Source organism: Hyla sarda, chromosome 1 (genome assembly GCF_029499605.1).
Source record: "Hyla sarda isolate aHylSar1 chromosome 1, aHylSar1.hap1, whole genome shotgun sequence".
Taxonomy (NCBI): Eukaryota; Metazoa; Chordata; class Amphibia; order Anura; family Hylidae; genus Hyla; species Hyla sarda.
Window position 1 is genome coordinate 326949718 of NC_079189.1, and position 26975 is coordinate 326976692.

General features: G+C 44.8%; 1 protein-coding gene across 6 annotated transcripts in view; it reads right to left on the reverse strand.

Annotated features, from left to right (window-relative positions):
* Positions 1-26975, reverse strand: part of SVEP1 (sushi, von Willebrand factor type A, EGF and pentraxin domain containing 1) — a 401736-nt gene that overhangs the window by 37782 nt on the left and 336979 nt on the right. For 4 of the 6 annotated variants that reach the window (XM_056519354.1, XM_056519336.1, XM_056519373.1 and 1 more), the window contains 3 exons: positions 17528-17701; positions 14721-14897; positions 13494-13664 (listed from right to left, as the gene is read on the reverse strand). In XM_056519354.1, coding sequence (XP_056375329.1) covers positions 13494-13664; positions 14721-14897; positions 17528-17701 — 522 coding nt within the window. Of the gene's footprint in view, positions 1-13493; positions 13665-14720; positions 14898-17527; positions 17702-26975 lie in introns of those variants that run through there. The other 2 variants (XM_056519345.1, XM_056519382.1) reach the window with 2 other exon arrangements.

Sequence of the window (26975 nt, forward strand, 5' to 3'; positions counted from 1 at the left end):
CCCCCCCCCATGCGATTGGTCAGTTAACTAACCGACGGATCGCAGGGGATAGGAGGAGTTGGCAGGCTTGCCACCTCGCTCCTATACTTTAGCATGGTCTTGGCTGTCTGTGACAGCCGGGATCATGCAAAATTTCCGGGCGGTCGGGTCCCAGAGACCCGATCAGCCCGGTATCGCCGCAGATCGCAGGGGCGATTTCCCTAGCGACTTGCGGCAATTGCCGACATGGGGTGCCTACATGGCCCCCCTCGGCGTTTGCCCTGGATGCCTGCTGAAGCATTTCAGCAGGCATCCGCTTCTGATCTCTGCCCGGGGCGCGGCAGAGACCGGAGAAACACCAGGACGTACTAATACGTCCTGGGTCCTTAAAGCCCAGGGTGCCAGGATGTTCTAGTACGTCCTGGGTCATTAAGGGGTTAAATCTGAGAGACCCGCCGCGCGCACCCTAGAGAGCGGGGCCGCGCGCCGGGACTGAGCAGAAGGACTGGGCCGGTGAGTGATACGGGATGCGATCCGTGGGCGCATCCCCGCCGAGGGACACAGAGCAGCGCTCCCGGTCAGCGAGTCTTGTTGCCAAGGGATACAGGAAGATCAGTGATGAAGTCCATGGCTATGTGGGACCAAGGCTGTTCAGGCACCGGCAGCGGATGGAGAAGTCCTGAAGGTTTCTGACGAGGGGTCTTGTCACGTGCACATACTGTACAGGCTCGTACGAAATTGGTCACATCTTTTTCCAAGGAGGACCACCAATAGTGTCTGGCAATCAACTGTAAAGTCTTTTTTATTCCAGCGTGACCAGCCAGAAGGGAGGAATGGCCCCATTTGAGGATCCAGAGGTGAAGACTGGGAGAAGCATAGGTCTTCCCTGGAGGGACAGGTACCAGAGAAGCAGGAGCAGAAAAGATTAGGCACTCAGGGGGAATGATGTGCTGAGGAAAAAATCCGCAAGTGACATTTTTTCCTTTGGTGGATTTTTGTAGGAGAACAGCTTCGGCTCCAACAGAGGAGGCGTTAACCTCGAGTAAGAAGGGCTTCTGAGGATCAGGTCTGGACAAGACAGGTGCAGAAGAGAAGGCGGCTTTTAGGTGGTTAAAGGCCTGTGGTGGCCAGGATTTCGGTTTAGCATTTTTCTTAGTCAGTGCTACAATAGGAGCAACGCTGGTGGAGAAGTGGGGAATGAATTGGCGGTAGTAATTTGCAAATCCAAGAAATCTTTGTATTGCTCGCAGGCCAGTGGGACGAGGCCAATACATTACCGCAATAAGTTTATCAGGGTCCATTTGAAGACCTTGTCCGGACACAATGTAACCCAAGAAGGAAAGACTGCTGCGTTCGAATAGACACTTCTCAATTTTGGTGTAAAGTTAATTTTGGCGTAGTCGCTGGAGCACTTGACGAACATGAAGGCGATGTTCCTCTAGGTTGGAGGAAAAAATGAGGATGTCGTCAAGATAGACTACCACACAAGAGTACAGCATATCCCGAAAAATGTCATTAACAAAGTCCTGAAAGACTGCTGGGGCATTGCATAGACCAAAAGGCATGACTAGGTATTCGAAGTGCCCATCTCTGGTATTGAGGGCGGTCTTCCGTTCATCACCTGCTCGAATACGGATGAGGTTATATGCGCCCCTTAGATCTAGTTTGGTGAAAATCTTAGCACCTCGCAGTCGGTCGAAGAGTTCGGAGATGAGAGGCAGAGGATAGCGATTTTTTACGGTAATTTTATTGAGACCGCGGTAATCAATACAAGGGCGGAGAGATCCATCTTTTTTAGCGACAAAGAAAAATCACGCTCCAGCCGGGGAAGAAGACTTCCGGATAAAATCTCTATTGAGGTTTTCTTGTATGTACTCAGACATAGCTTGGGTTTCCGGCGCAGAAAGTGGATAAATCCTACCACGGGGCGGTGTGGTACCAGGGAGCAGGTCGATAGGACAGTCATAGGGTCTATGTGGTGGTAAGACCTCTGCCTGCTATTTACAAAAGACGTCCCAAAAGTCCTGATAGGCCTTAGGAAGACCTGGCAAAGGAGTAGCCATGAAGACTTGGCAGGAAGAAACTGGGTGAAGACATCGCTTGTGGCAAGAAGATCCCCAGCTCTTAATGTCCCCGGTAACCCAGTGGAGGGTAGGCAAATGACGTTGGAGCCAGGGCAAGCCCAGAAGAATTTCAGAAGTGCAGTTGGGTAGCACAAAAAATTCAATATGTTCATGATGGTGAACTCCAACAATCATGAGTAGCAGTTGAGTGCGGTAACGCACGGTGCAGACCAGCCTCTCTCCATTGACGGATGAAATGAAGAGAGGCTTGACAAGACGGGTAACTGGAATGTTGAATCTGTTTACTAGGGAGGCTTCAATGAAACTTCCTGCTGAACCTGAGTCCAAGAAGGCCACAACGGAGAAAGAAGTAGCATTAGCGGGTATAGCAATCCGCACAGGTAAAGTCAATCGTGGAGAGATAGAATTCACTCCTAGCAACGACTCTCCTACGTTAACTAGGTGAGTGGGTGCGTTTCTCAGACGCGGAGGGCAGATAGGACAGTCTTTTAGGAAAAGTTCGGTGCTTGCACAGTATAGGCACATGTTTCCATTCCTATGGCGAGTCCTCTCTTGTTGGGTCAGGCGAGACCGATCCACTTGCATAGCCTCCTCGGCAGGAGGCACTGGAACAGATTGCAAAGGACGATGAAAGAGAGGAGCCTGGGAGGGAAGCCGCCTGGTGTGAACAAGATCCTTTTCCTGACAAAGCTCCTGGCGTCTTTCCGTGAAACGTATGTCGATGCGGGTGGCCAAATGGATGAGTTCAGACAGGTTAGCAGGAATTTCTCGTGCGGCCAGGACATCTTTGATGTGACTGGATAAGCCTTTCTTGAAGGTCACGCAGAGGGCCTCATTATTCCAGGATAGCTCAGAGGCGAGGGTGCGGAACTGGATGGTGTATTCGCCCACTGAAGAACTCCCTTGGACAAGATTCAGCAAAGCAGACTCGGCTGAGGAAGCCCGGGCTGGCTCCTCAAAGACACTACATACTTGGATGGAGTGGATTGTAGCAGTGGCAGGATCGTTGTGGTCCCAAAGCGTTGTGGCCCATGACAAGGCCTTTCCAGACAGCAGGCTGACCACGAACGCCACCTTAGACCGCTCTGTAGGAAATTGGTCAGACATCATCTCCAGGTGTAGGGAACACCGGGACAGGAACCCACGGCACTGTTTAGAGTCCCCATCAAATTTGTCTGGAAGAGACAGGCGGAATCTGGGAGCAACTACTAGCTGCGGAGGAGATGCAGGAGCTGGCGGAGGAGATGGTTGCTGTTGTTGCGGCAGAAGCTGTTGCAGCATAGCGGTCAACTGAGTCAACTGCTGTCCTTGTAGCGCGATCTGCTGTGATTGCTGGGCGACCACAGAGGTTAGGTCAGCGACACTGGGCAGCGGGACCTCAGCGGGATCCATGGCCGGATCTACTGTCAGGATCCGGGCTGGTAAGCGGGGAGGACATGGGTGGTGGATCCTCTGTGTCAGTAAGGTGATGACGTGGGCCGTACCAGGGGGACGGAATCTAAGGGGTAACTGATTTTCACCAGAGCCCACCACAAAGCGGGATGGACTTGCAGCGGCAGGTAACCCCCAGGTCATTCCACCCGATAGCGACTTAACCTCACTGACAGCTGAGACTGGCGTGGTACAGAATGACAAGGCAAGAGCAAGGTCGGACATAGCAGAAGGTCTGGGCAGGCAGCAACGGTTCGTAGTCAGGGTCAAGGGTCTGGATACAAAGGCAATGGAACACACAGAAACGATTTCTCAGGGCACAAGGCAACAAGATCCGGCAAGGACAGGAAGGGGAAGTGGGTTTAAATAGTGTAGGGAGTGCTTGGAACTAATTGGGCCAGGCACCAATTAATGGTGCACTGGCCCTTTAAATCTGAGAGACCCGGCGCACTCGCGCCCTAGAGAGCGGGGCCGCGCACGCTGGGACTGAGCAGAAGGACGAGGCCGGTGAGTGACACGTCCCGCCACGGGGATCGCATCCGCGCCGAGGGACACAGAGCAGCACTCCCGGTCAGTGTGTCTGACCGAGGCGCTGCAGGGAAGAGAGTAACGCCGCGAGCGCTCTGGAGGGGAAGCGGCGCCCGGAGCGCTGAATGTTACAATGCTGTTCCCTACCACTTTTTAGAGGTCTATGCATCACATCAATACTTGGTGGTGTAGGTGGCACATGGTGTTTTTTGGATAAAAAAAAAAAATGTGGGTACATATATTTCATCCTAAGAATATTATTAAAAGTTAAGTTTTATGTAATGCATATCCGCAATACTTACTTGTGCACACTAACACTTTTACAAAAGAGACCATTTTCTTCTGCCTTCCTGCCTCAGCTACTATTCTGATCCTGCCACCTGCCTGATGCCACACATCTGATGCCAAGTTCTCCTTTTTTCACCCACCTTCCTCACCGGGTACTGGTATTGCCACCCACCGATCTAACTACCTGCGTGGACGATGGTGTGAGCCGCACCAGGGAGCGGAGTCTAAGGAGCTGCTGGTTTTCACCAGAGCTCACCGCAAAGCAGGATGGACTTGCTGAGGGCAGGCGGCTCCCAGGTCACTACCCCTGGCACGACTAGTCCACAAAAGCAGCCGAGGTGATGCGTGGCACAGAAGGAAGAGAGGCACTCAAGAGTCGGGGACAGGCAGGTAGATCAGGGCTGGCGGTAAGGTACAGTGGCCAGGAAACGCAGTAAGAGAACTGGTACACAATAGCAAAAACAACTGGAATGCTTTCTCTAAGGCAAAAGGCACAAGGATCTGGAAGGGAAGTGTCGGGTCAGTTCCAGACAAGCACCAATCAATGGTGCACTGGCCCTTTAAATCTCTGAGAATCGGTGCACACACGAGGGAGGAGGCAGGTATGTGCGCCGGATAGCAGAGAGGATGGAGGAAGCAGGGAGATGGTGGGGCAGGTGAGAACCAGTGGACCGCGTGCTTTCGCATCATGCGAAGCACAGTGCAGTCCATGCGGGGAGTCGGGCAAGGAGAGCGCCCATGGCCAGCGGCACTACTTGTAACATAACCCCCCTCCCTTAGATCTCCCCCTTTTTTTTACGTACAAGATCCCAGTCCAAGATGTTTTCATCGGGTTTCCAAGATCTCTCTTCCGGCCCAAACCCCTTCCAATCCACCAGAAAGAACCGTCTTCCTCTGACAGTCGTGGTGGCCAGAATCTCCTTCACTTCAAACACATCAGAAGCATCGGAGACTGGTGAAGGAGAAACATCCCCCTGGGAAAAACAGTTAAGAACTAGAGGCTTAAGAAGTTAGACATGGAAGGAGTTCGGGATGCGAAGGGAAGAAGGCAGGCAGAGTTTTTAAGACACAGGGTTAATAAGGGGCAGAATTTTGAAGGGACCAAGGAACCGAGGACCTAGTTTGTAACTGGGGATCTTTAATCAAACATATTTGGCAGACACCAGACTTTATCTCCAGGAGAGAAGATCGGGGTTGGTCTTCTCTTATTGGCCTGAGTCTTTATGAGGGTAGAGGCATGTTCTAAGGAATGCCAGGTTTCCTGCCAAATAGCCAAAAAATCCTGGACCTGAACATCCACGGCAGGTACCCCAGAAGTAGTAGGTAGAAGAAGAGGAGGGCGAGAATGGTGGCCGTAGACAATATAGAATGGGGATTTTCTGGTAGCCTCAGAATCTCTGTGATTATAAGAACACTCCGCCCAAGGAAGTAGGTTTGCCCAATTGTCTTGTCGTGCAGAAACAAAGTGACAGAGGTAGTCACCAAGAATTTGATTTGCCCTCTCTACCTGGCCATTGATCTGTGGGTGATATGCAGAACTAAAATCCAACTTCACTTTGAGATGAGAACATAGGGTCCACAAAAACTTGGAAACAAACTGGACCCCTCGGTCAGAGACAACGGTAAACCATGTAAACGAAAAATATGCTGAAAGAATTGTTCCGCCAGCTGTGGAGCAGAGGGAAGTCCAGGCAAAGGAACAAAATAGGACATTTTGGAGAAACGATCTGTGACAACCCAGATGACCGTGTTGTTAGAGGAGGGTGGAAGATCAGTGATGAAGTCCATGACAATGTATGTCCAAGGACACTCCAGAATGGGCAGAGTTTGTAGTAGACCCACAGGTCTAAGTTGAGGCATCTTGTCACAGGGACAGGTAAGACAGGAACGGACAAAATCTGAAACATCTCGCTCCAAATTCAGCCACCAATAATGTCAGGAGATGAGCTGAGTAGACTTTCGTATTCCCGGATGCCCGGCCAGTAAAGAAGAGTGTCCCCAATTCAATACTTTAATTCTAAGGCGAGATGGCACAAAAGACGTCCCTGGTGGAACTTGCTGTGGTCGAGAGGAGCGACTAAGAACAAACATTCAGGAGGCACGATGTGCTGAGGCGAGGAGTCCAGACCCACCACATCAGAAACTCTGGAGAGAGTATTGGCCTTTATGTTCTTATCCTCGGGCCGAAAGTGAATAATAAAATTGAATCTGGAGAAGAATAGAGACCACCTGGCCTGCCGGGGATTCAGAAGCTGTGGGAACTGAAGATACAAAAGATTCTTATGATCCGTGTAGATACTGACTGGATGAGTAGATCCTTCCAGTAGATGACACCATTCTTCCAGGGCGAGCTTAATGGCCAAAAGTTCACCATCTCCAATTGAATAATTCCTCTCGGCAGACAAAAAGGTCTTGGAGAAAAACCCATAAGTCACGGTTTTACCCCAATAAGTCTTTTGGGTCCGAATTGCTCCGGCTCCAAAAGAAGAGGCATCTACTTCGAGGAAGAAGGGTTTTACTGAATCAGGTCTCGACAAAACTGGTGCAGAAGCAAACACCTATTTCAATTGGGAGAACGCTTCTTCGGCCTCAGGAGGCCAGGATTTGGGGTTACCATTCTTCTTAGCGAGAGCCACAATCGGTGCAACCAAGGAGGAGAAGTATGGAATAAACTGTTGACAACAATTGGCAAACCCCAGAAAGAGTTCTATAGCCTGCAGGCCAGAAGGTCGAGGCCAGTTAAGAACCGAACACAACTTATCAGGGTCCATCTGAAGGCCTTGGTTAGAGATAATATCTCCAAGAAACAGAAGGCTTGTCTTCTCGAAGAGGCATTTCTCGAGTTTGGCGTAAAGTTGATTATGCTGTAGGCGTTGTAGGACCAGACGCACGTGTGTACGATGGACCTCCAAGTTGGGTGAGACGATCAGGATATCATCCAAATACACCATGACAGAATTGTAGAGAAGCTCACGGAAGATGTCATTGACGAATTCTTGAAAAACGTCCGGGGCCTTACAGAGACCAAATGGCATCACAAGGTATTCGAAGTGCCCATCATGGGTATTACAGGACGTCTTCCATTAATCTCCTTCCCGTATTCTGATGAGGTTGTCTGCTCCTCGCAGATCGAGCTTGGAGAAGACCTTGGCACCCCGCAGGTGATCAAAGAGCTCAGAAATCAATGTTAAGGGGTACCGAATTGATAGTGATCTTATTAAGTAATCAATACAAGGGCGGAGAGACCTGTCCTTCTTTTTCACAAAGAATAATCCTGCACCTGCAAGGGAGGAGGATAAAGCCCTTCTTGAGATTCTCCTTGATGTATTGAGTCATGGCTTGCATCTCGGGAACAGACAGGGGGAAGCTTCTTCCCCAAGGTGGCGTAGTCCCTGGCAGAAGGTCAATTGGGCAGTCATAGGGAGGAAGACTTTCAGCCTGATTTTCACAGAACACGTCTGCAAAGTTCTGGTAAGGAACAGGCAGACCCGGCATAAATGAAGGAGGTAGAAAATACTTAGGCTGTGGTGATGCCAGACAGTGGTTTTGGCAGACAGGTCCCCAGTGAATGACTTCAGCAGTTTGCCAGTCGAGAACCGGGGCGTGATGTTGAAGCCAGGGAAGACTGAGGAGAAGCTCCAAAGTACAATGAGGAAGCACATAGAACTCAATCTTCTCCTTGTGTAAAACACCCACTTGCAACAAAAGTGCTTCAGTGCATAAGTGCACCGCGTAGTTCAAGCATTCACCATTGATGGAGGAAATGTATAAAGGCTTGACGAGCCGTGTCACTGGAAGACAGTGCTGTGGACCAGAGAAGCATTGATAAAATTTCCTGCAGAACCAGAATCCAGGAAGGCAGAGGCATGGAACGAAGCTATTACAGAGGTGAATAATAGAACTGGCATGGCCAGTCAAGAAGAGGGAGAATTCACACCTAGAGACGCCTCTCCCATGGGCCCTAGGTGCATGCGTTTCCCAAACAAGGTTACCGTAGAGGACAATTTCTGAGGAAATGTTCCGTGATGGCACAATACAGACATAAGTTCTCTTCACGTCGGTGGGACCTCTCTTACTGGGACAAGTGGGCATGGTCCACTTGCATAGCCTCTTCGACAGGAGGCAACGTTGGTGGATGAGGTGGCCGCTTGAACAAGGGCACCAATCGGGGAAAACAACGTGTTTGAACAGGTTCGCGTTCCGCCTGCCTCTCGGCAAAGCGCACATCGCTGCGAGTGGACAAGAGAATGAGCTCAATCAGAGAAGATGGAGGATCTTGTGCAGTGAGAGCATCCTTAACTCTACTAGAAAGTCCCTTTTTAAAGGTAGCACACAGAGCCTCATCATTCCAGGCCAATTCGGAGGCTAGAGTGCGGAACTTGACCGTGTAGTCACCAACAGTAGAGTCCCCTTGGCAGAGGTTCAGTAGTGTGGTTTCCGGGCTTTCCTGGAAAGAAGACTGACCACGAACGCGACCTTGGCATGCTTTGTTGGGAACTGGTCAGCCATAAGTTTCAAATGATTAGAACATTGGGTCACAAATCCCCTGCACAATTTAGGGTCCCCTTTGAACTTCGTTGTCAGAGACAGACGTAACTTGGAGCCAACGGAAGCTGCAGATACTGGAGGAGCCACTGGATCAGGTGGAGGCTGCTGCGGCTGTTGAGCAGAGAGGAGCTGCTGCATCATTGCAGATAGCTGATTCAGCTGTTGCGCTTGTTGCTCTGTCTGCAGAGATTGTTGTGCCACTATGGCAGATAGATCAGCGACATTCGGCAGAAGCACCTTGGTGGGATCCATGGCCGGATCTTATTGTAATGGCGGGTGGTGTGGATCCGCTGTACCTGTGTTGACGATTGTGTGAGTCACACCAGGGAGCGGAGTCTAAGGACCCGCTGGTTTTCTCCAGAGCCCGCCACAAATCGGGATGGACTTGCTGCGACAGGCGGCTCCCAGGTCGCTACCCCTGGCACGACTCGTCCTCAAAGGCAGCCGAAGTGATGCGTGGCACATAAGGATGAGACGTACTGAGAGTCGGGGACAGGCAGGTAGGTCATGGCTGGTGGAAAGTACAGTGGTTAGGAAACACAGTAAGAGAACTGAATAGCAGAAACAACTGGAACGCTTTCTCTAAGGCAAAAGGCACGAAGATCCAGCAGGGAACAGGAGAAAGTGCAGGGCTAAATAGGGTCAGTTCCAGACAAGCACCAATCAATGGTGCACTGGCCCTTTAAATCTCTGAGAACCGGTGGACGCGGGTATGCGCGCGCCGGCTAGCAGAGAGGACGGAGGAAGCAGGAAGATGAAGGGGCACGTGAGAACAAGCGGACCGCACGCTTTCGCAACGCATCATGCAAAGTGCAGTATTGCCGTGCTGGGTGTCGGGCAAGGAGAGCGCCCACAGCCATCGGCTCTACTCGTAACACCAGGCTGTGTCATTCAGCCACTATATGGTCTCATACTGATGCCACCTCCAGGCTCTGTCAATGTGCTGCTCTGTGACAGTACAGTGACCCCCCGACCTACGATGACCCCGACATACGATAATTTCAACATGCGATGGCCTCTCAGTGGCCATCGCATGATGAAGGCAGCATCAACATACGATGCTTTTGTATGTCGGGGCCATTGCATAAAAGGCTATCTGGCAGTGCAGACTGCTTCAGCTACTGCCGGATAGCCGTTTACGGTGCCCCATAAGCTCCGCAGATGGTTACTTGCCTGTCCACGGCACTCCAGGACCCCATCTTCGGGATCCCCTGCATCGCCGCCACTCTCCATCGTCGTCATCACGCCGCCGCGCACGCCGTCCCATCATCCAATAGGAGCAGCGTGCGTAGAGACGTAATGGCGGCGATGAGGAACAGAGACGTTCCAGAGTGGCGGGGACACCCCAGGGACGTGGCGACATCGATGGACGGCTACATCCAGGGCAGTGGTGATGGTGGGGACAGGTGAGTATAATGGCCTATATTTAACATTGCACGGATCCCTCAACATATGATGGTTTCAACAAACGATGGTTCATTTGAAATGGATTACCATCGTATGTTGAGGGACCTCTGTAATTCTAATAGCAACGCATCTAATCTACATGTCATACTGAATAACAGTATTATTTCACTAACCCAGCACTCCCTATGCGTGTTACAGCAAGGCAAATAGTTCTACACCCCTATTGTGGCTCTCTGTAGGTCAGAAATAGCCGTTTTTAATAGAGATTTGCCATGAATAAATTCAAACCAAACCAAATTTTTCCGGAAATTTGGCAAATCACCCAAATCGACTTTTTCAAAAATTCGCTCTTCTCTAGTGTTATTCTCTGATATGTTGACTTCAAAAAATCTGGTAGCTGATGAGGGCAAGTGTATCCGCAGATATGTCCTGTAACTGCGAGAGGGATAACACAGGAAGGTACAGAACAGTCTGCAGTGTCACACCTGTAGCCACCACCACAAGTTATATTACAAGCACCACCTGAAATGGTGACCAAACACTAGAGGTGCTGGTGGCTGAAAAGGCTATTTTACACCTATTTATGACACCGAGTATGATATATGTCAATCAATTGTATATATTTGTCAAAAAGCTGATCTGTCTTTCTGTATTTTTTCAGACATTGTGAGATGCTGTAGTTGAAAATTATTTAATGGTGAGCGAACCGACACATATTCATGTCATCAGTGGAAGCCCAGACTAGATCACAGATCACAGTAGAGATCAATTGGTAATTTACCCCTTAAGGATGCAGCTCATTTTCACCTTAAAAACTGAGCTATTTTTTGCAATTCTGACCACTGTCACTTTAAGCATTAATAACTCTAAGATGCTTTTACTGATTATTCTGATTCTGACACAGTTTTTTCGTCACATATTCTACTTTATGTTAGTGGTAAATTTTCGTTGTTACTTGCATCCTTTCTTGGTGAACAATCCCCAAATTTCATGAAAATTTTTAAAATTTAGCATTTTTCTAACTTTGAAACTCCCTGCTTGTAAGGAAAATTGATATTCCAAATACATTTTATTTTGATTCCTAAATACAATATGTCTACTTTATGTTGGAATCATAAAATGGACATATTTTTACTTTTTGAAAAAATTAAAGGGCTTAAAAGTATAGCAGCAATTTTCTAAATGTTCATGAAAATTGCAAAATCTGAAGGGACAGATGTTACAGAACTACAACTCCCAGCATGCCTGGGCAGTCTAGGCATGCTGAGAGTTGTAGTTTGGCAACATCTGGAAGGCCACCATTTGGGCACCTCTGTAATAGTGGTCTCCAAATTGTGACCCTTCAGATGGATGTTGCAAAACCACAACGCCCAGCATGCCCAGACAGCCTTTGGCTGTCTGGGCATGCTGGGAGTTGCAGTTTGGCAACCACTAGGAAGGCGGCAGTAAAGATCGCTTTACTGCCACCTCCCTTGATGCTCCACGCCGTCGCCTCCCCACCTCCGCCGCTGATCTCCGTTGATATCACCTACGATTGCTGGTCCCCATGGCATCTTCTTTGCAGGTACCGGCCGCCATCTTCTCCCCCCGTTCTGCCAGACATCCAGGGGTGGGCAGAGTGGGGGGTTTCCATGGCAACCCCCCATCTTCAACTGCCATTGGTCAGTACTCAGTGCTGCTCGCTCCATTGGTCAGTACTCAGTGAACCTCGCTCCTATCCCTTAGGATAATCGGGGCTGTCACTGACAGCTCCGATCATCCCTATTTTCAGGGCGATCGGGTCACCAGAGACCCGATCAGCCCAGAATAGCAGAAAATTGCATGTCTGAATTGACATGCGATTTCCTATGATCGCCAACATGAGGGGTCTCAGGACCCCCCCTCGGCGATGTGCCGGGATGCCTGCTGTATGATTTCAGCAGGCATCTCGGTCCGGTCCCCAATCGGCTAGTGGCGGGGACCGGAATTCCCACGGGCGTATCCATACGCCCTACGTCCTTAAGGACTCGGGAAGCAGGGCGTATGCATACGCCCTGCGTCCTGAACAGGTTAAGTCAAATTATCATTTTAATTTGTAGCATTGTGATATAAGACTACTACCATCATAAACTAACTATGAGCTCAAAAAGTTATGCAGAAATCTCTAATGTTTGGCCAGTTGTAGAGTAGGAACCGAGTGGCCTAAGATTTAAAAAATGCACCAAATTCTGCCTTTAACAATTTGTAGCTTCACCTTTAAAAAGTTTTTCATTGATTTCAATGGGAAATGTGGTATGGCTTGAAAACAGAAGTGACAAAAGTCACTTTTAGCTCTTCCTCGCTTTGAGCTCTTGATTGAAATCAATGTGTGTGCTTCATGACCCTAGTGCACTGACTCAGGGTTTAGAGATAACCATGGAACAACACTGCACACAGGAGAGCTAATTGACCATAAACTTATTGTAAATTTATACATACTATATATATTTTAGCCTACCGTTCTGTGCTTTGCTGCCCATCTAGTTTGACCCTTGCTTGCCTTTGACTATCCCTCCACTTTGTGTGTTTTTGTATTGGATTACTTTCTGGTTTAGAATTTTGCCTGTTTGACTCGGCTTTATTTGTCAATCTGTCTGTTTGTAGTATTATGCTCCCTAGTTAGTGCTTTGGTTACATTATTGTGTCCTGACTTCTGTACAGTGCTTGTTTATTTAGTAACATAACATAGTAACATAGTTTGTAGGGTTGAAAAAAGAGTCCATCAGTTTCAACCTAAAACCCTACTGTGTTGCTCCAGAGGAAGACAAAAAAAAAAAACATGCGGCTGATTCCAATTGCTCCATGACAGAGGAAAAGTTCCTTTTCAACCCCATTATGGCGAGTAGAATAAATCCCTGGATCAACGTTTGTTTTGGACTTTGCTACGCCCTACACATTATCAAGCAAAGAGACTGGCACCGTGGTTGGGAGCTACCCTATTAAGGAGCTGGGCACTCCAAATGGCAGGGACAGAGGTCTGAGTGAGCTCCCTCCACCATCCCACCATGCCTTACATGATTGCTGTACAAGGCTCAATGCTGGAAGCCAAGTAAAGAGGGGCAGGAGGGAGAAACACATTCTGCAACTCAGCATCACCTCTATGACACTTGAGCTTGGAATGCCATAATAGCTTAATTAGCCTAGCTTTTCTAAAAGTACATATAGTTTTATATCACAGAATTACAGTAATCATAAAACATTGTAACATACCTCTGCATGTAGGAGGTGTGGTCCATGTTTGATTCTCTAAGCAAATACTTCTAAAAGATCCCTCTAACATATATCCACTGTAACAAGAATATGTCACCATGTCTCCATAGTGATGAAACAATCCTCGTAGCATTGCATTTTTCACATGAATTGGTGGTCCACAAGATATTTCTAAAATAAATTAAATTTATCTTAAATGTTTATTTTTTTAGATAAAAAATATAAATATATTTTTTTTAGATAAACAAGGCACGCATGTAGGTGTTTGGGGTGGAGGGTTAGGAGTCAGGCCCTCTTGTCTCATTCAGATCTCCAAAGTACCTCTGTAACAAAAGGTCTTAGCAGCTGGGAAGAACTTCAGTCAGTATGGGAAGAAGTATGTTAAGGGTTTTTATGTGATGTTCTGTTGGCTGTAGGTATCAGGTAACCATTACAATCCAATATTGATATCTTTGCAACATATGTCACTCCCTGGTTCCAGTTTAGCTCCATGCTGTGAAAGTACAGCGCTCTATAGTTTGTCTCTGAATGTATGCTCTCCACATAACATGACAACTGTGGTTATTATGTAAGGGATGTCACTGCTGCTGTCTGAGTTTGAAATTTCCAACCCACCATTAGCTTGAAGTTTACGAGACTCCCACAGACTTCAAGAGATGCCCACAAATGTAGCCACTTCTCAACTGAAGTGTGTGGGGACACAGCCACACAGAATTAGTTGAGGGGAGTAACAGGATCCTCATTCTCCCAATAAATGAGGTTCCCAGGGGTGGGATCGGAACCAATCACACATGTTGCATATCTCTTGAACTTGCCTTTAATGTTTACTAACACAGAAAAGAGGAAATAAACTTGGTACCAGTCACACCATATCATCATGTATCTCGGCTTATATTACTGTAACAAGTATCAGTTCATAGTCAAGCTAGTGTTAAATAGCAGACATATTTATTAAAATTAAGCATGACTGACATATGGAAAGCAAAAATGTATTTTGGGAAATGTAAAACTGTAGTAATATTTTTCAATGTAAATATGTACTGCTTATGCCATATTACGATAAAAAATTGTATCAATCAGATTCAAGGTCGTCAGCTTATTCCCTCGGATTGTTCGATGTAGAGAAGGGTTTGTCCAATTGATCAGGGCAATAAGTAAGCAAATAAATCTTTTACATTTACTCAAAAGATTACTTCTACATGAGATCATGTACAAGCAGACACTTACTTTCACATTTAGCACTTGTTTCTGTCCAGGTTAAATCAGCATTACATGTTATAACAGCCTGGCCAACAAGACGATAGCCCTTTCGACATTTCATGGACAATTTTTGGCCAACATAAAATTCAGTTTCTGTCAGAATTGCATTGTCAGGGATTACAAATGGCACAGGGCAAGGGTTTGCTGATAAAACAAAACACAAAAAATGTATAGTCATTAACCACATATTGTTAGCTACAAAAAACTACAAAAAACTTTTTTATAGTCCTCCCTCATGCAGTTTATCTGCCATTTTTCCCCTCAAAGTAATAAACAAAAAGTATTGTAGGTATAATATGTTATGTTTCCTTATTGACTCCAAGCTAACATTTTAATGTAGCATTTCTTCACAACATGAAAAGGGGCATGTATCCACAGAGTTTTTTTGTTCAGCATTTTAAGGAAAATGGCATGTGTGAAACCACCCTTAGGTCAAGATTTTTTCTGAAATTTTTTGGAAAACTGCCACTGCAGAATTCAAAAAGAATGGGAAATATAAAGGAAGGAATTATACTTCTTCCTACTGGATCCACTTCTGACTGTTACATTATGCGCTCTGGCCGCACACGCTGGCCGTGAGCGCATGGTCCTGTTGCCTACTGCTGCCGGCGGGGCTGGGACTCGGACGCGGGACGCGCCCACATGCGAGCCCCAGTCCATCACTCACCTTGTACTTCTCCTGCCCCCACCTCTGCCTCTCTGCTCCGGCACGTATGTCCCTGTCCCCTAGGGTGCGGAGCTTTAAGATTTAGGGTGCGTTCACACTGAGTAATTCAAGAGGAATTTACTCGAGTAATTCCTCTTCAATTCTCCACTCCATATTAATGCACATCTCCTATGCCCATTGACTTTGTTATTTCTGCTGTTAATGTTATTTCTGCTGTCCTGTTCACACTGCGGAAATTCTGCCAGCAGAATTCCGAAACTGAATTCCTTTCCGCTTGAAGAAAGAACATGTTAATTCTTCAAGCAGAATCCGCGAGCAGAATCCAATGGTAAAAAAAAAAATTCTGCCCGACATCGTTTTCAAGCGGAATTCAGAAAAGTAGATCAAATAGCCTCCTCCTTCATTCCTCTTCATTTCCGCAAGAAAATTCCGCTTGAATTCCGCTTGATCGAGAAGGCAACAATTTCCTGACCGAAATTATTCCTTGTGAATTCCTCTTTAATTACTCAGTGTGAACGCACCCTTAAAGGGCCAGTGCACTCATTAGTTTAATTCACCTGTGGCTTATTGATGAATTCCTCCACCCTCCTCACTTCCCTACGGGATCTTTGTTGCCTTGTGCCTGAGAGAAAGCATTCCTGAGAGTTGTCTTGCCGTGTATCTGATCCTTTGCTCTGTGACTTGACCTTGCTCCTCTGCCGCCTGCCTATTGACCTCCTGCTATCCTGACTACAAGCTGCCTTATTCCTCCTGTGCTTCGCATCTCCTCAGCCACCTGTGTGGTCGAGCTGTGCCAGAGGTAGTGACCTGGGTGCAGCCTGCCACAGGAAGTCCATCCCGCCTTGCGGCGGGCTCTGGTGAAAACCAGTGGCACCTTATACTCCGCTCCCTGGTACGGTCCAAGTCATCTGCCACACATGCCCAGCGGATCCACATCCACCAGAGTTCCTGTCTGTGTCCGTGCACTACCCTCAGCAGATTTTTATCAGTGGAATCTCCTCTGTTGCAAATCTGCTGTAGACCCCATTGATGTCAATAGGGTCTGCAGCGGATTTTCAACAGAGGAGATTCCGCTGGCGAAAATCTGCTGCGGGTAACGCATGGAGACCCCGCCCCTTTTCAAACTCGCAGCAGGAAATCCTCTGCGAGTTTCAAAAGAAATCCACTCGTTTGAACTAGCCCTTATGCAGGTTTATACATAGCATAGTTTGAAAGGGGCAGGCTCTCAGCGGGCTGTCCACAGCAGATTTTCGGCAGCGGAATTTCCGATGCAAAATATCAGCCGCAGACTCCATTGAAACCCGCTGTGAGTTTGAAACAAAATCGGTTTGCAAGAACAAGCCCTTTGGTTGCAATTTCACTGCAGTTTTTGACCGAATCCAGAAGTAGATTCAAAGGGAATAGGAAATATAAAGGAAATATTCCTGCTGGATCAACTTCTGGCTTTGGCTCAAAAACTGCAGTGACAGTTTTCCAATAAAACTGCTAAGTGGAAATGCAGCCTTAGACTGGGTTCACACATAGTATTTTAATCAGTATTTTTTACCAAACCAATAATAGGCCCTAAAAACTTTAAAAAATGCCAAATTTTCCATTAGTTTTCTCTGTATTGGTTTCGGTGTCGTTTTGGTAAAAATAAAAAAAATAGTTCCCAAAATGCTATGTGTGAACGTACTGTTAGGCTGGTATAACACATGCAGTTTTGATGCCGATTTTTGTGCATTTTGTATGCAGTTTTCTGAGCCATACATAGGAGTGGATTCAAATTAAACTAATTTTATTTGAGAAAGTTTAATACGTCACTGTATATATTGAATATGAACATTTAGTTGGTTTGTGTAACAAATTTGATGTTCCATTAGATTTTCCATTAGATCCTGCAATGACCTAATGTTGCGTCCTCACTCCTAAGTATTTTAGCTAAAACCAGGAGTTGGCCAAATGACAGAAATGATACAAATCTTTTCATTATAGTTTTTCTCTGTGTTAGTTCCAATCTTGGTTTTGGCTAAAATTCTGATCAAAATAGTGTGTGTGAACCCTGTCTGTGTACAAATGCAGCAGGCAGAAATATGTATGAGAATATGATGATAAAATAAACACACACGTTTACATAAAGGTGCAGGATGACTCCAGTTTCCATCTTCTGTGCATTTGGAAAGATCTTCTCCTTCCAGACTATATCCATTATTACAGTGGTACCTCACAGTACTACCAACAGTAGCATTTATGTACTCAGTGTGTCCATTTTTCATATCATTTGGGACTTCACATCTGGTCTCTGAAATAGAAAGTTTATTTATTGAACATTGCATAATAAAATAGCTAAACTGACAACCTAGGTTAGACAAGGAAATCTGTCATCAGCATCACCCGCGTTAACCTGTCATACAGGCTTGTAGTGCTGGTGATACTGATCAAAATGATCCTTACAATGTCCTGAATAGGCCAGCCATTGCACCATTATCGCTGTTTTTCTTTTTATGTAAATTAGGTGCTTGGGGCATAGGCGGAGCTAGGATCACGTGGGCACCCCACGTGATCTTCTGCCGGGCGGGCGTCAGTTTCAGCCTCATTCACCCTCACGGCTTCATCCTCACCCTGGCTGCGGGAATGAAGCTGCAACTGATGCCGCTTCCAGGTGTACTCTGGGAGCGGCGCATGCGCAAGAGCAAGGAGGAATGCCATGCATAATGATGAGCCGGGGGCGCAGCGCCCGCCTCCGAGAAGATCACGTGAGGTGCCCGGTGCCCGGACTCTTATAGTAATATAGTAATAATACACAGTGCCCACCCCAAGATGACCACAAATATGGCCATTTATATAAAATTAGGCCCCTTATAGACCATTTCAGTCTCAAGTTTGTCTACATCTCTAAGAATTGTATTTCTGTTCATAAGTTCCTAATATGTTTAACCCCTTAAGGACTCAGCCCATTTTGGCCTTAAGGACTTAATTTTACGTTTTCATTTTTTCCTCCTCGCCTTCTAAAAATCATAACTCTTTTATATTTTCATCCACAGACTAGTATGAGGGCTTGTTTTTTGCGCGACCAGTTGTCCTTTGTAATGACATAACTCATTATATCATAAAATGTATGGTACAACCAAAAAACACTATTTTTGTGGGGAAATTAAAAAGAAAAACGCAATTTTGCTAATTTTGGAAGGTTTCGTTTTCACGCCGTACAATTTATGGTAAAAATGACCTGTGTTCTTTATTCTGAGGGTCAATACGATTAAAATGATACCCATTATTACATACTTTTCTATGATTGTTGTGGTTAAAAAAAAAATCACAAACTTTTTAACCAAATTAGTACGTTTATAAACCCTCTATTTTGATGACCTCTAACTTTTTTATTTTTCCGTATAAGCGGCGGTATGAGGGCTCATTTTTTGCGCCATGATCTGTACTTTTTTTTACCCCATTTGCATATAAAAAACTTTTAATACATTTTTTATAAGTTTTTTTTAATAAAATGTATTAAAAAAGTAGCAATTTTGGACATTTTTTTTTTCGTTCACGCCGTTCACCGTACGGGATCATTAACATTTTATTTTAATAGTTCGGACATTTACGCACGCGGCGATACCAAATATGTCTATTAAATTAATTTTTTACGCTTTGTGGGGATAAAATAGAAAAAAACGGACGTTTTACTTTTACTTTTACATTTAACTTTTACATTTTTTTTATTTTTTTTTTTACACTTGAATAGTCCCCATAGGGGACTATTCATAGCAATACCATGATTGCTAATACTGATCTGTTCTATGTATAGGACATAGAACAGATCAGTGTTATCGACGATCTTCTGCTCTGGTCTGCTCGATCTCAGACCAGAGCAGGAGACGCCGGGAGCCGGAAGGTGAGGGGACCTCCGTGCGGCGTTCTGAATGATCGGGCGGGCGATCCGATCATTCATTGAAATCGCGCACTGTCGCAGATGCCGGGATCTGTATTGATTCCGGCACCTGAGGGGTTAATGGCGGACGCCCGTGGGCGTCGGCCATTGCCGGCGGGTCCCTGGCTGCGATCAGCAGCCGGGATCAGCCGCGCATGACACGGGCATCGCTCCGATGCCCGCGGTTATGCACAGGACGTAAATGTACGTCCTGGTGCGTTAAGTACCACCGCACCAGGACATACATTTACGTCCTGCGTCCTTAAGGGGTTAATAGGGAGCTTTCAATTCCACCAGTACCTGCCACATAAGATGGAATGGTATGACCTGAAGATGTAAAATATGTGCAGGAGTACATCAAAGTACACCCAGATCTTTTGGATATAGAGGTTGAGGACACTAAAACTATCCCCTCCTGAATGCTGCCCTTTCCTGGAAATTAGTGGGAAGATGGTGTATCCACTGGTGGATCAGGTGGACCATTTACCTGAAAAACACGGGATCCTAATCAGCTCAGTGGACAGGAGGAGGTCTCTCTCCAGTCTTCCTCCTGTCCGATCGGCACTTTAAGTGTGCAGGCAGCCTCAGCAGCCTGTATTAATGGAACGTCGATAACACTGATCAATTCTGTGCATTGTTCAGTGTATGCAATTAAAAGATTGCATGTAACAAAATATTGAACATAATATGCTAAAACATTGTTAATAAATGTGAATAAGTCCCTTTTCTAATAAAAGTTAAAATCACCCCCCTTTAACCATTTTTGAAAAAAAAGTTATGGAAACAAAAATAAACATTTGGTATAGCCGCTTGCGAAAGTGTCCAAACTATTAAAATATATTGTTAATAAACCACACGGTCAATGGTGTAAATATAAAAATATACCAAAGTCTAGCATTGCTGATTTTTGGTTACTTCATATATTAGAAAAAATAAAACAATAAAAAGTAAACTTAAAGTCCCAAAACAAAAATGGTGCAGATAAAAACTACAGAGCACGGTGCAAAATATGAGCCCTCATACATCCCTGTGTACAGGAAAATAAAAAAAAATTGTTGTCAGAGGAGTATAATTTTAAGCATACAAATTTTTGTACAAAAAGTTATAATTTTGTTAAACGTAGTAAAATAAAAAGTGCACTACGTAGAAACAGAGGTCTCAAAAAGCTGCAAAATGGTGTTTGTTTGTTTTATTTATTTTGTCCTTCAAAAATATATATATTTTTTTGTTTCACTGTAGATTTGATGGTAAAATGAGTGATGTCCTTACAAAGTACAATTGGTGTCGCAAAAACACAAGCCCTCATATGGGTCTGAAAATTGAAAGCTTTATGGCTATAAGAAGGCAAGGAGAAAAAAAAAAGGTCAGATATGAAACTTTGCTGCATCCTTGAGGGGTTAAAGTATTAATGTCATCTGAAAAACTGTTGTAGTGTTGTCCATACATATCACAAGTTTAGATCACACCCTGTGATTGAGAGTTATTGTTACGTTATGCGCTCCGGCCATACACGCTGGCCGTGAGCGCATGGTCCCCTTACCTTCTGCTGCCGACAGGGCTGGGACTCGCATCGCGGGACGCGCCCGCATGCGAGCCCCAGTCAGTCACTCTCCGGGTGTTTCTCCTGCCTCTGCTCTGGCGCGCGTGTCCCCATCCCTTAGGGCGTGCGCACACCAGAGCTTTAAGATTTAAAGGGCCAGTACGATCATTAGTGTAATCCACCTGTGAATTTTTTATAAATTCCTCCACCCTCCTCCGTTCTCTGCCGGCCGGATCTTTGTTGCCTTATGCCTTTGAGAAAGCGTTCCAAGTATTGCCTTGCCGTGTACCAGATCTCTTGCTCTTGTGACTTGACCTTGCTCCTCTGCCGCCTGCCTACTGACCTCCTGCTACATCCTGACAATGCTACTGTGCCGCCTGCCCTAACCTTCTGCTATCCAGACTACGAGTTGCCTTATCCCTCCTGTGCCTTGCATCTCCTCAGCTGCCTGTGTGGTCAAGCCGTGCCAGGGGTAGCGACCTGGGTGTCGCAAGCAGCAGCAAGTCCATCCCGCTTTGCGCGGGCTCTGGTGAAAACCAACGGCACCTTAGACTACGCTCCTTGTACGGTCCAAGTCATCTGCCACACAGGTCCAGCGGATCCACATACACCCGAGTTCCTGTCTTCAGAAATGTGAGTGTTAGGGTTATAACCATATCAAGTGCTTTGTAGCACTCTTTACTCCCCAGCTGGCTGCTTAGTTTGACTAATTCTCTGCATTAGGGTCTATGGAAATTAGTTTGTTTGTGTGACAGCTGGGGAGTGAAGCACATGCTGCTGTGCACTTTAACCCTTTAAGGACCTAGCCCATTATGACCTTAAAGGGTACTCCACTGGAAAACATTTTTTTTATCAACTGGTGCCAGAAAGGTAAAAATATTTGTCAATGACTTCTATTAAAAAATATGAATCCTTCCTGCTATATGCTCCACAGGAAGTTCTTTTCTTTTCAAATTTCCTTTCTGTCTGACCACAGTGCTCTCTGCTTACACCTCTGTCCATTTTAGGAACTGTCCGGATCAGGAGAGGTTTGCTTTCTGTGGAGCAAATAGCAGCTAATAAGTACTGGAAGGATTAAGATGTTTTAATTTAAGTAATTTACAAATCTGAGAAAACTATGTAGGTGTGTGCAGCTCACAACTATTACGCACCGAGGTCAAACTGGGCAAGCAACTATACCTTAATTGCTAGAAAGGGAAAACCAAAAAATACAATGTAGCCCGGACCTTCTAAGTGAGTAAAAAATGGATATACGTGGATCGTGCTTCAATAATAATTATCATTTATTATAAAATGTAGATAAGATTTCGACACTTCTCACAGGGCCCTTGTGAGAAGAACATACATATTAAAAGGCAACCTAACAATGTATTTAGGCAATAGTAATTAAAACTGTAAACTTGGCATAGAATAATAGAATAAAATAGCAGAGTAAGATCTGTACCATACAAATATATTAGAGAGTTGCTTTTCTAGATATTTACCCTAAATATCTAGAAGAGCAACTCTCTAATATATTTGTATGGTACAGATCTTACTCTGATATTTTATTCTATTATTCTATGCCAAGTTTACAGTTTTAATTACTATTGCCTAAATACATTGTTAGGTTGCCTTTTAATATGTATGTTCTTCTCACAAGGGCCCTGTGAGAAGTGTCGAAATCTTATCTACATTTTATAATAAATGATAATTATTATTGAAGCACGATCCACGTATATCCATTTTTTACTCACCTAGAAGGTCCGGGCTACATTGTATTTTTTAATTTACAAATCTGTTTAACAATCTGGCACCAGTTGATTATTTTTTTTTTTTTTTTAGTGGAGTACCCCTTTAAGGGCCAGAGCATTTTTTGCTATTCTGACCACTGTCACTTTAAGCATTAATAACTCTGGGATGTTTTAACTTATTAATTTGATTCTGAGTTTCTTTTTACGTGACATGTTCTACTTTATGTTAGTGGTAAATTTTTTTCTTTACTTGCTTCATTTCTTGGTGAAAAACTACAAAATTTCATGATTTTTTGGGAAATTTAGCATTTTTCTAACTTTGAAACTGTCTTCTTGTAAGAAAAATGGACATTCCAAATAAATAATATATTGATTCACATATACAATGGGGGGAGATGTTTAGGCGCAGTTCAGGCGCAAGCAGCATATTTTTCAGACTTTTATGCGCCTTTTGATATAGACAGTTTTACTCTTTTTCCTACCGGTAGAAGTTTTTCTTTTTGACCATGCAGTGGACACGTATGTATAATTTGCGACTTTTGTCAAAAGTCGCTATTTTGTGCGCAAAGGTACTTTTTTAGGTGCAAAGCTGCACCACCTACCAGTAGGCGTGAGAATAATTTCTACCTTCCACAACTCAACCTTTAACACTTGTGGACCACTCACCACTCACGGTGATGCCTTGCTTTAACCCCTTAGACTCCGCAATCAAATTTGATTGTAGCGTCTAAAATGCAAGTAAAAATGTCCAGACAGCTCTGTGAAAGTACGGTAAGTAAAAACACCTAACCTTCCAAATTCAGGACCCAGGAAAGTGTCAACTTCCCTCCCTCATAAGTGTCTAGAAAAAGTGTATGTGGTAGAGCTTTTCCCACCACAGCAGAGCTGCGCAAAATTCATCATCCTGCTGCACCTTCTTGATAAATAAGGTGCACACTAGTCAAACCCACCACTCAACTAAATGTGGGAAAATAGGTCTACTGTAGACATTCTTTGATAAATCTGGGCCAATATATCTACTATATGTTGGCATCACAAAGTTGACATGTTTTTACTTTTGGAAGACATTAGAGAGCTTCAAAGTATAGCAGCAATTTTTATAATTTTCATGAAAAATTCAAAATCTGCACTTTTCAGGGACCAGTTCAGTTTGAAGTGAATTTGAGGGGTCTTTCTTTAAGAAAGACCCCACAAATGACCATTTTAGAAACTGCACCCCTCAAAGTATTCGAAATGACATTCAGCAAGTTTGTTAACCCTTTAGTTGTTTCACAGGAATAGCAGCAAAATGGAGGAGAAAAATCTAAATCTCCATTTTTAACACTAACATGTTCTTTCAGCCCCATTTCTTTTAGGGAAAAAGGAGAAAAAGACCTCCAAAATTTGTCACCCAATTTCTCTTGAGTATGGAAATACCTGTGGATAAAAAGTGCTTTGCGGGCACACAACATGGCTCAGGAGGGAAGGAGCAAATTTGGGATTTTGGAGAGAGAATTTTGCTGTAATGGTTTTTGGGGGCATGTCGCATTTAGGAAGGCCCCATGGTGCTGGTGCTAAAATGCAAGTGTTACCTCAAATTTTTCATTTTCACAAGGGTTGATCAGAAAAAATTCACCAGTAAATTTGTATGTAGCCCAATTTCTCCCGATTAAGGAAACTTTTTATGGACTAAAAGTTGTCTTCTGGCCCACTACAGGTCTCAGAACAGAAGGAGCACAAGTGGGCTTTTGGAGAGAGAAATAGGCAGGAATTGAATTTGGGGGCTATGTCCATTTACAAAGCCCCCATGGTGCCAGAACAGTAGAAACCCCCCACATGTGACACCATTTTGGAAACTACATCCCTTAAGGAATGTAATAAGCGTTACAGTGAGTACTTACACCATACAGGTTTTTGGACCAGTGGGTTGTAAAAATGAAAAATTAGATTTTTAACACTAAAATGCTGGTGTTACCCCAAACTTTTCATTTAAAAAAAGTTATTACAAAGTTAATTGGAGAAAAATCCCCCCAAAATTTGTAGCCCAATTTCTCCCAATCAAGGAAATACCCCATATGTTGACAAAAAAAAAGTGGTCTGCTGACGCACTACAGGTCTCAGAGCAGAAGGAGTGCTAGTGGGCTTTTCGAGAGAGAATTTGGTAGGAATTGTAGTTGGGAGCTATGTGCATTTACATAGCCCCCATGTTGGCAGAAGAGCAGATCCCGCCCTAACTGTGCCAGGCTTTTTGAAAATATACATCTTAAGGAATGTAACAAAAGGCATAGTGAGTATTTACTGCTCACATTTTTTTTTGAATAGTGGGCTGTTAAATCTGATTTTCTACACTGATGTCACGTATGGGCAGGGAAGGAGTGCACTCTACTCTCACCCGCTCCCCTGTCCCTGCCCTAAACAACAGGTCCGTAACCACGAAGACAGTCTCTTCCTATAAACATGAGGGGCGTAAATGTCAAAATAATAAACTACAATGACACAGACTTAGGTCCGGGGACAGTAGGAACAGACAGACTAAACAATAAGTCCAATGTCAACAATCCGTGTCTGAAGCCAGGAGATGTCACAGTACAAAATTGCTAATACCAGAGAGAATAGTGAGAGAGAGGAGCCAAAAGTTCAAAAAGCCACATATTACAAATACAGAAGACAGCTAGCTAGAGTACAAACTGAGCTCTGTAGCAAGCACTGACTGGGAGTAGACTGCCAGCTTATATGAGCCAGAACAGGTGTTCCAATCAAGGTCAGCTGACCAGTCAGACAGCCGGGCGTAACCCAGCAACAAAAAAAACAACAAAGAACCTGTCAGAACCTTTTAACCCTATAGGTTCTGACAACTGAATTGCTAGTGTTAGGAGAAAAAGACCCCCAAAATTTGAAGCCCAATTACTCCCCAGTAAGGAAATACCACATATGTAGATGTCAAGTGCTGTGCGGGTGCACAACAGGGCTAAGGAGTGAAAGAGAATTTCCCTGCAATGGCAGAGGTTCTGACCTAAAATTTCAAAAAAACAACAACACGTGACCTAAATTTTGAAACTACACCCCTTAAGGAACGTTAAAAAGGAGTATAGTGAGTATTTACAACTCACAGGTTTTTGGAACAGTGGTCTGTTAAAATGAAAAAAATTATATTTTTCACAGAAGAACTGGTGTTACCCAAAATGTTGCTAATTCACATGGGCTAATAGGAGAAAAAGACCCAAAAATGTTTAGCTCAATTTCACCAGAGTAAAGAAATACCCCAGATGTGGACGTAACCTGCTGTGCGGGCACATAACAGGGCTCAAGACTAATAGAGCAATGTTCGCATTTGAGGGCTATGAAATTTTAGTAGCTGACGGTGACATATATTCAAATGGGAAATAAAAAAAGAAACACCAACATGTGACACCATTACAGAAAGTACACCACAGGAATCTATATAGGACTTTTACAACGGACGGGTTTTTCTTATATTTATTTTCCAGGAATGAATGAAGTAGTTTGTGGAAAAGGAAAATTGCAATTTTCCAACTGAAATCTGTGTACTTATTATGATGACCCAGAGCATAGCCAAAAGTAAAATGTGTGCCCGCCACAAACTCTATGCTCTAATTCATCATTATGGAAATGGTTTATTTGGGTGGCCATCCCTAAACTGTTACCTGAAAATGCGCAGGCCTATGTTTCTAACCTACATCAGTAACTGACGGTTACATACATTCAGAGGAGAATAAAAAAAGGAAACAGCCATATGTGACCACATTTTGACCGGACGGGCGTTTCCTAGATTTATTTTTTAGGAATGGACGAAGGGTAGTTTTGGGAAAAAGAAAATTGCAATTTTCCAAATAATATGCCAATTTGGTACCCAGAATAATGACCCAGAGTATAGCCAAAAGTATAAATTATGCCTGTCCTACTCTGATTCATCATTCTGGGAATGTGATGTGTGTGGTCGTCCCTATTCTGTTACCTCAATTGCGCACCCTGCTCAGGTGTAGAGAGAGTGCTGCGCATTTGAGGCAACTTGAAAACCCCAAATGCAAATGACTCTGACACATGACCCAATACACCAAAGGTCTTATCAGGGGTATTATGTTATTGGGTTTTTGGATGTTTTTTGGGTTTAAAATTTGGAAGACAATGTACTGTGGACAGGTACATTGGGGTCAAATCAGGGGGAATTTAAATTGGGAAAGGAGAATTTAGTGCTCCATGGAAGTGTGATACTCTCTGAAGCAATTTTTAATGCAGAGACCCGGATGATCGAGGCAAGTGTCGGTGAGTGAGCGATGGTGTCCTTATGTATCCCCCCCCCCCTGCAACACACATTTTTTCTGGGATCAACCCTTCCTTCCAGTGTGGGGGACCTCACCTGGAAAGTTTTGGCCTG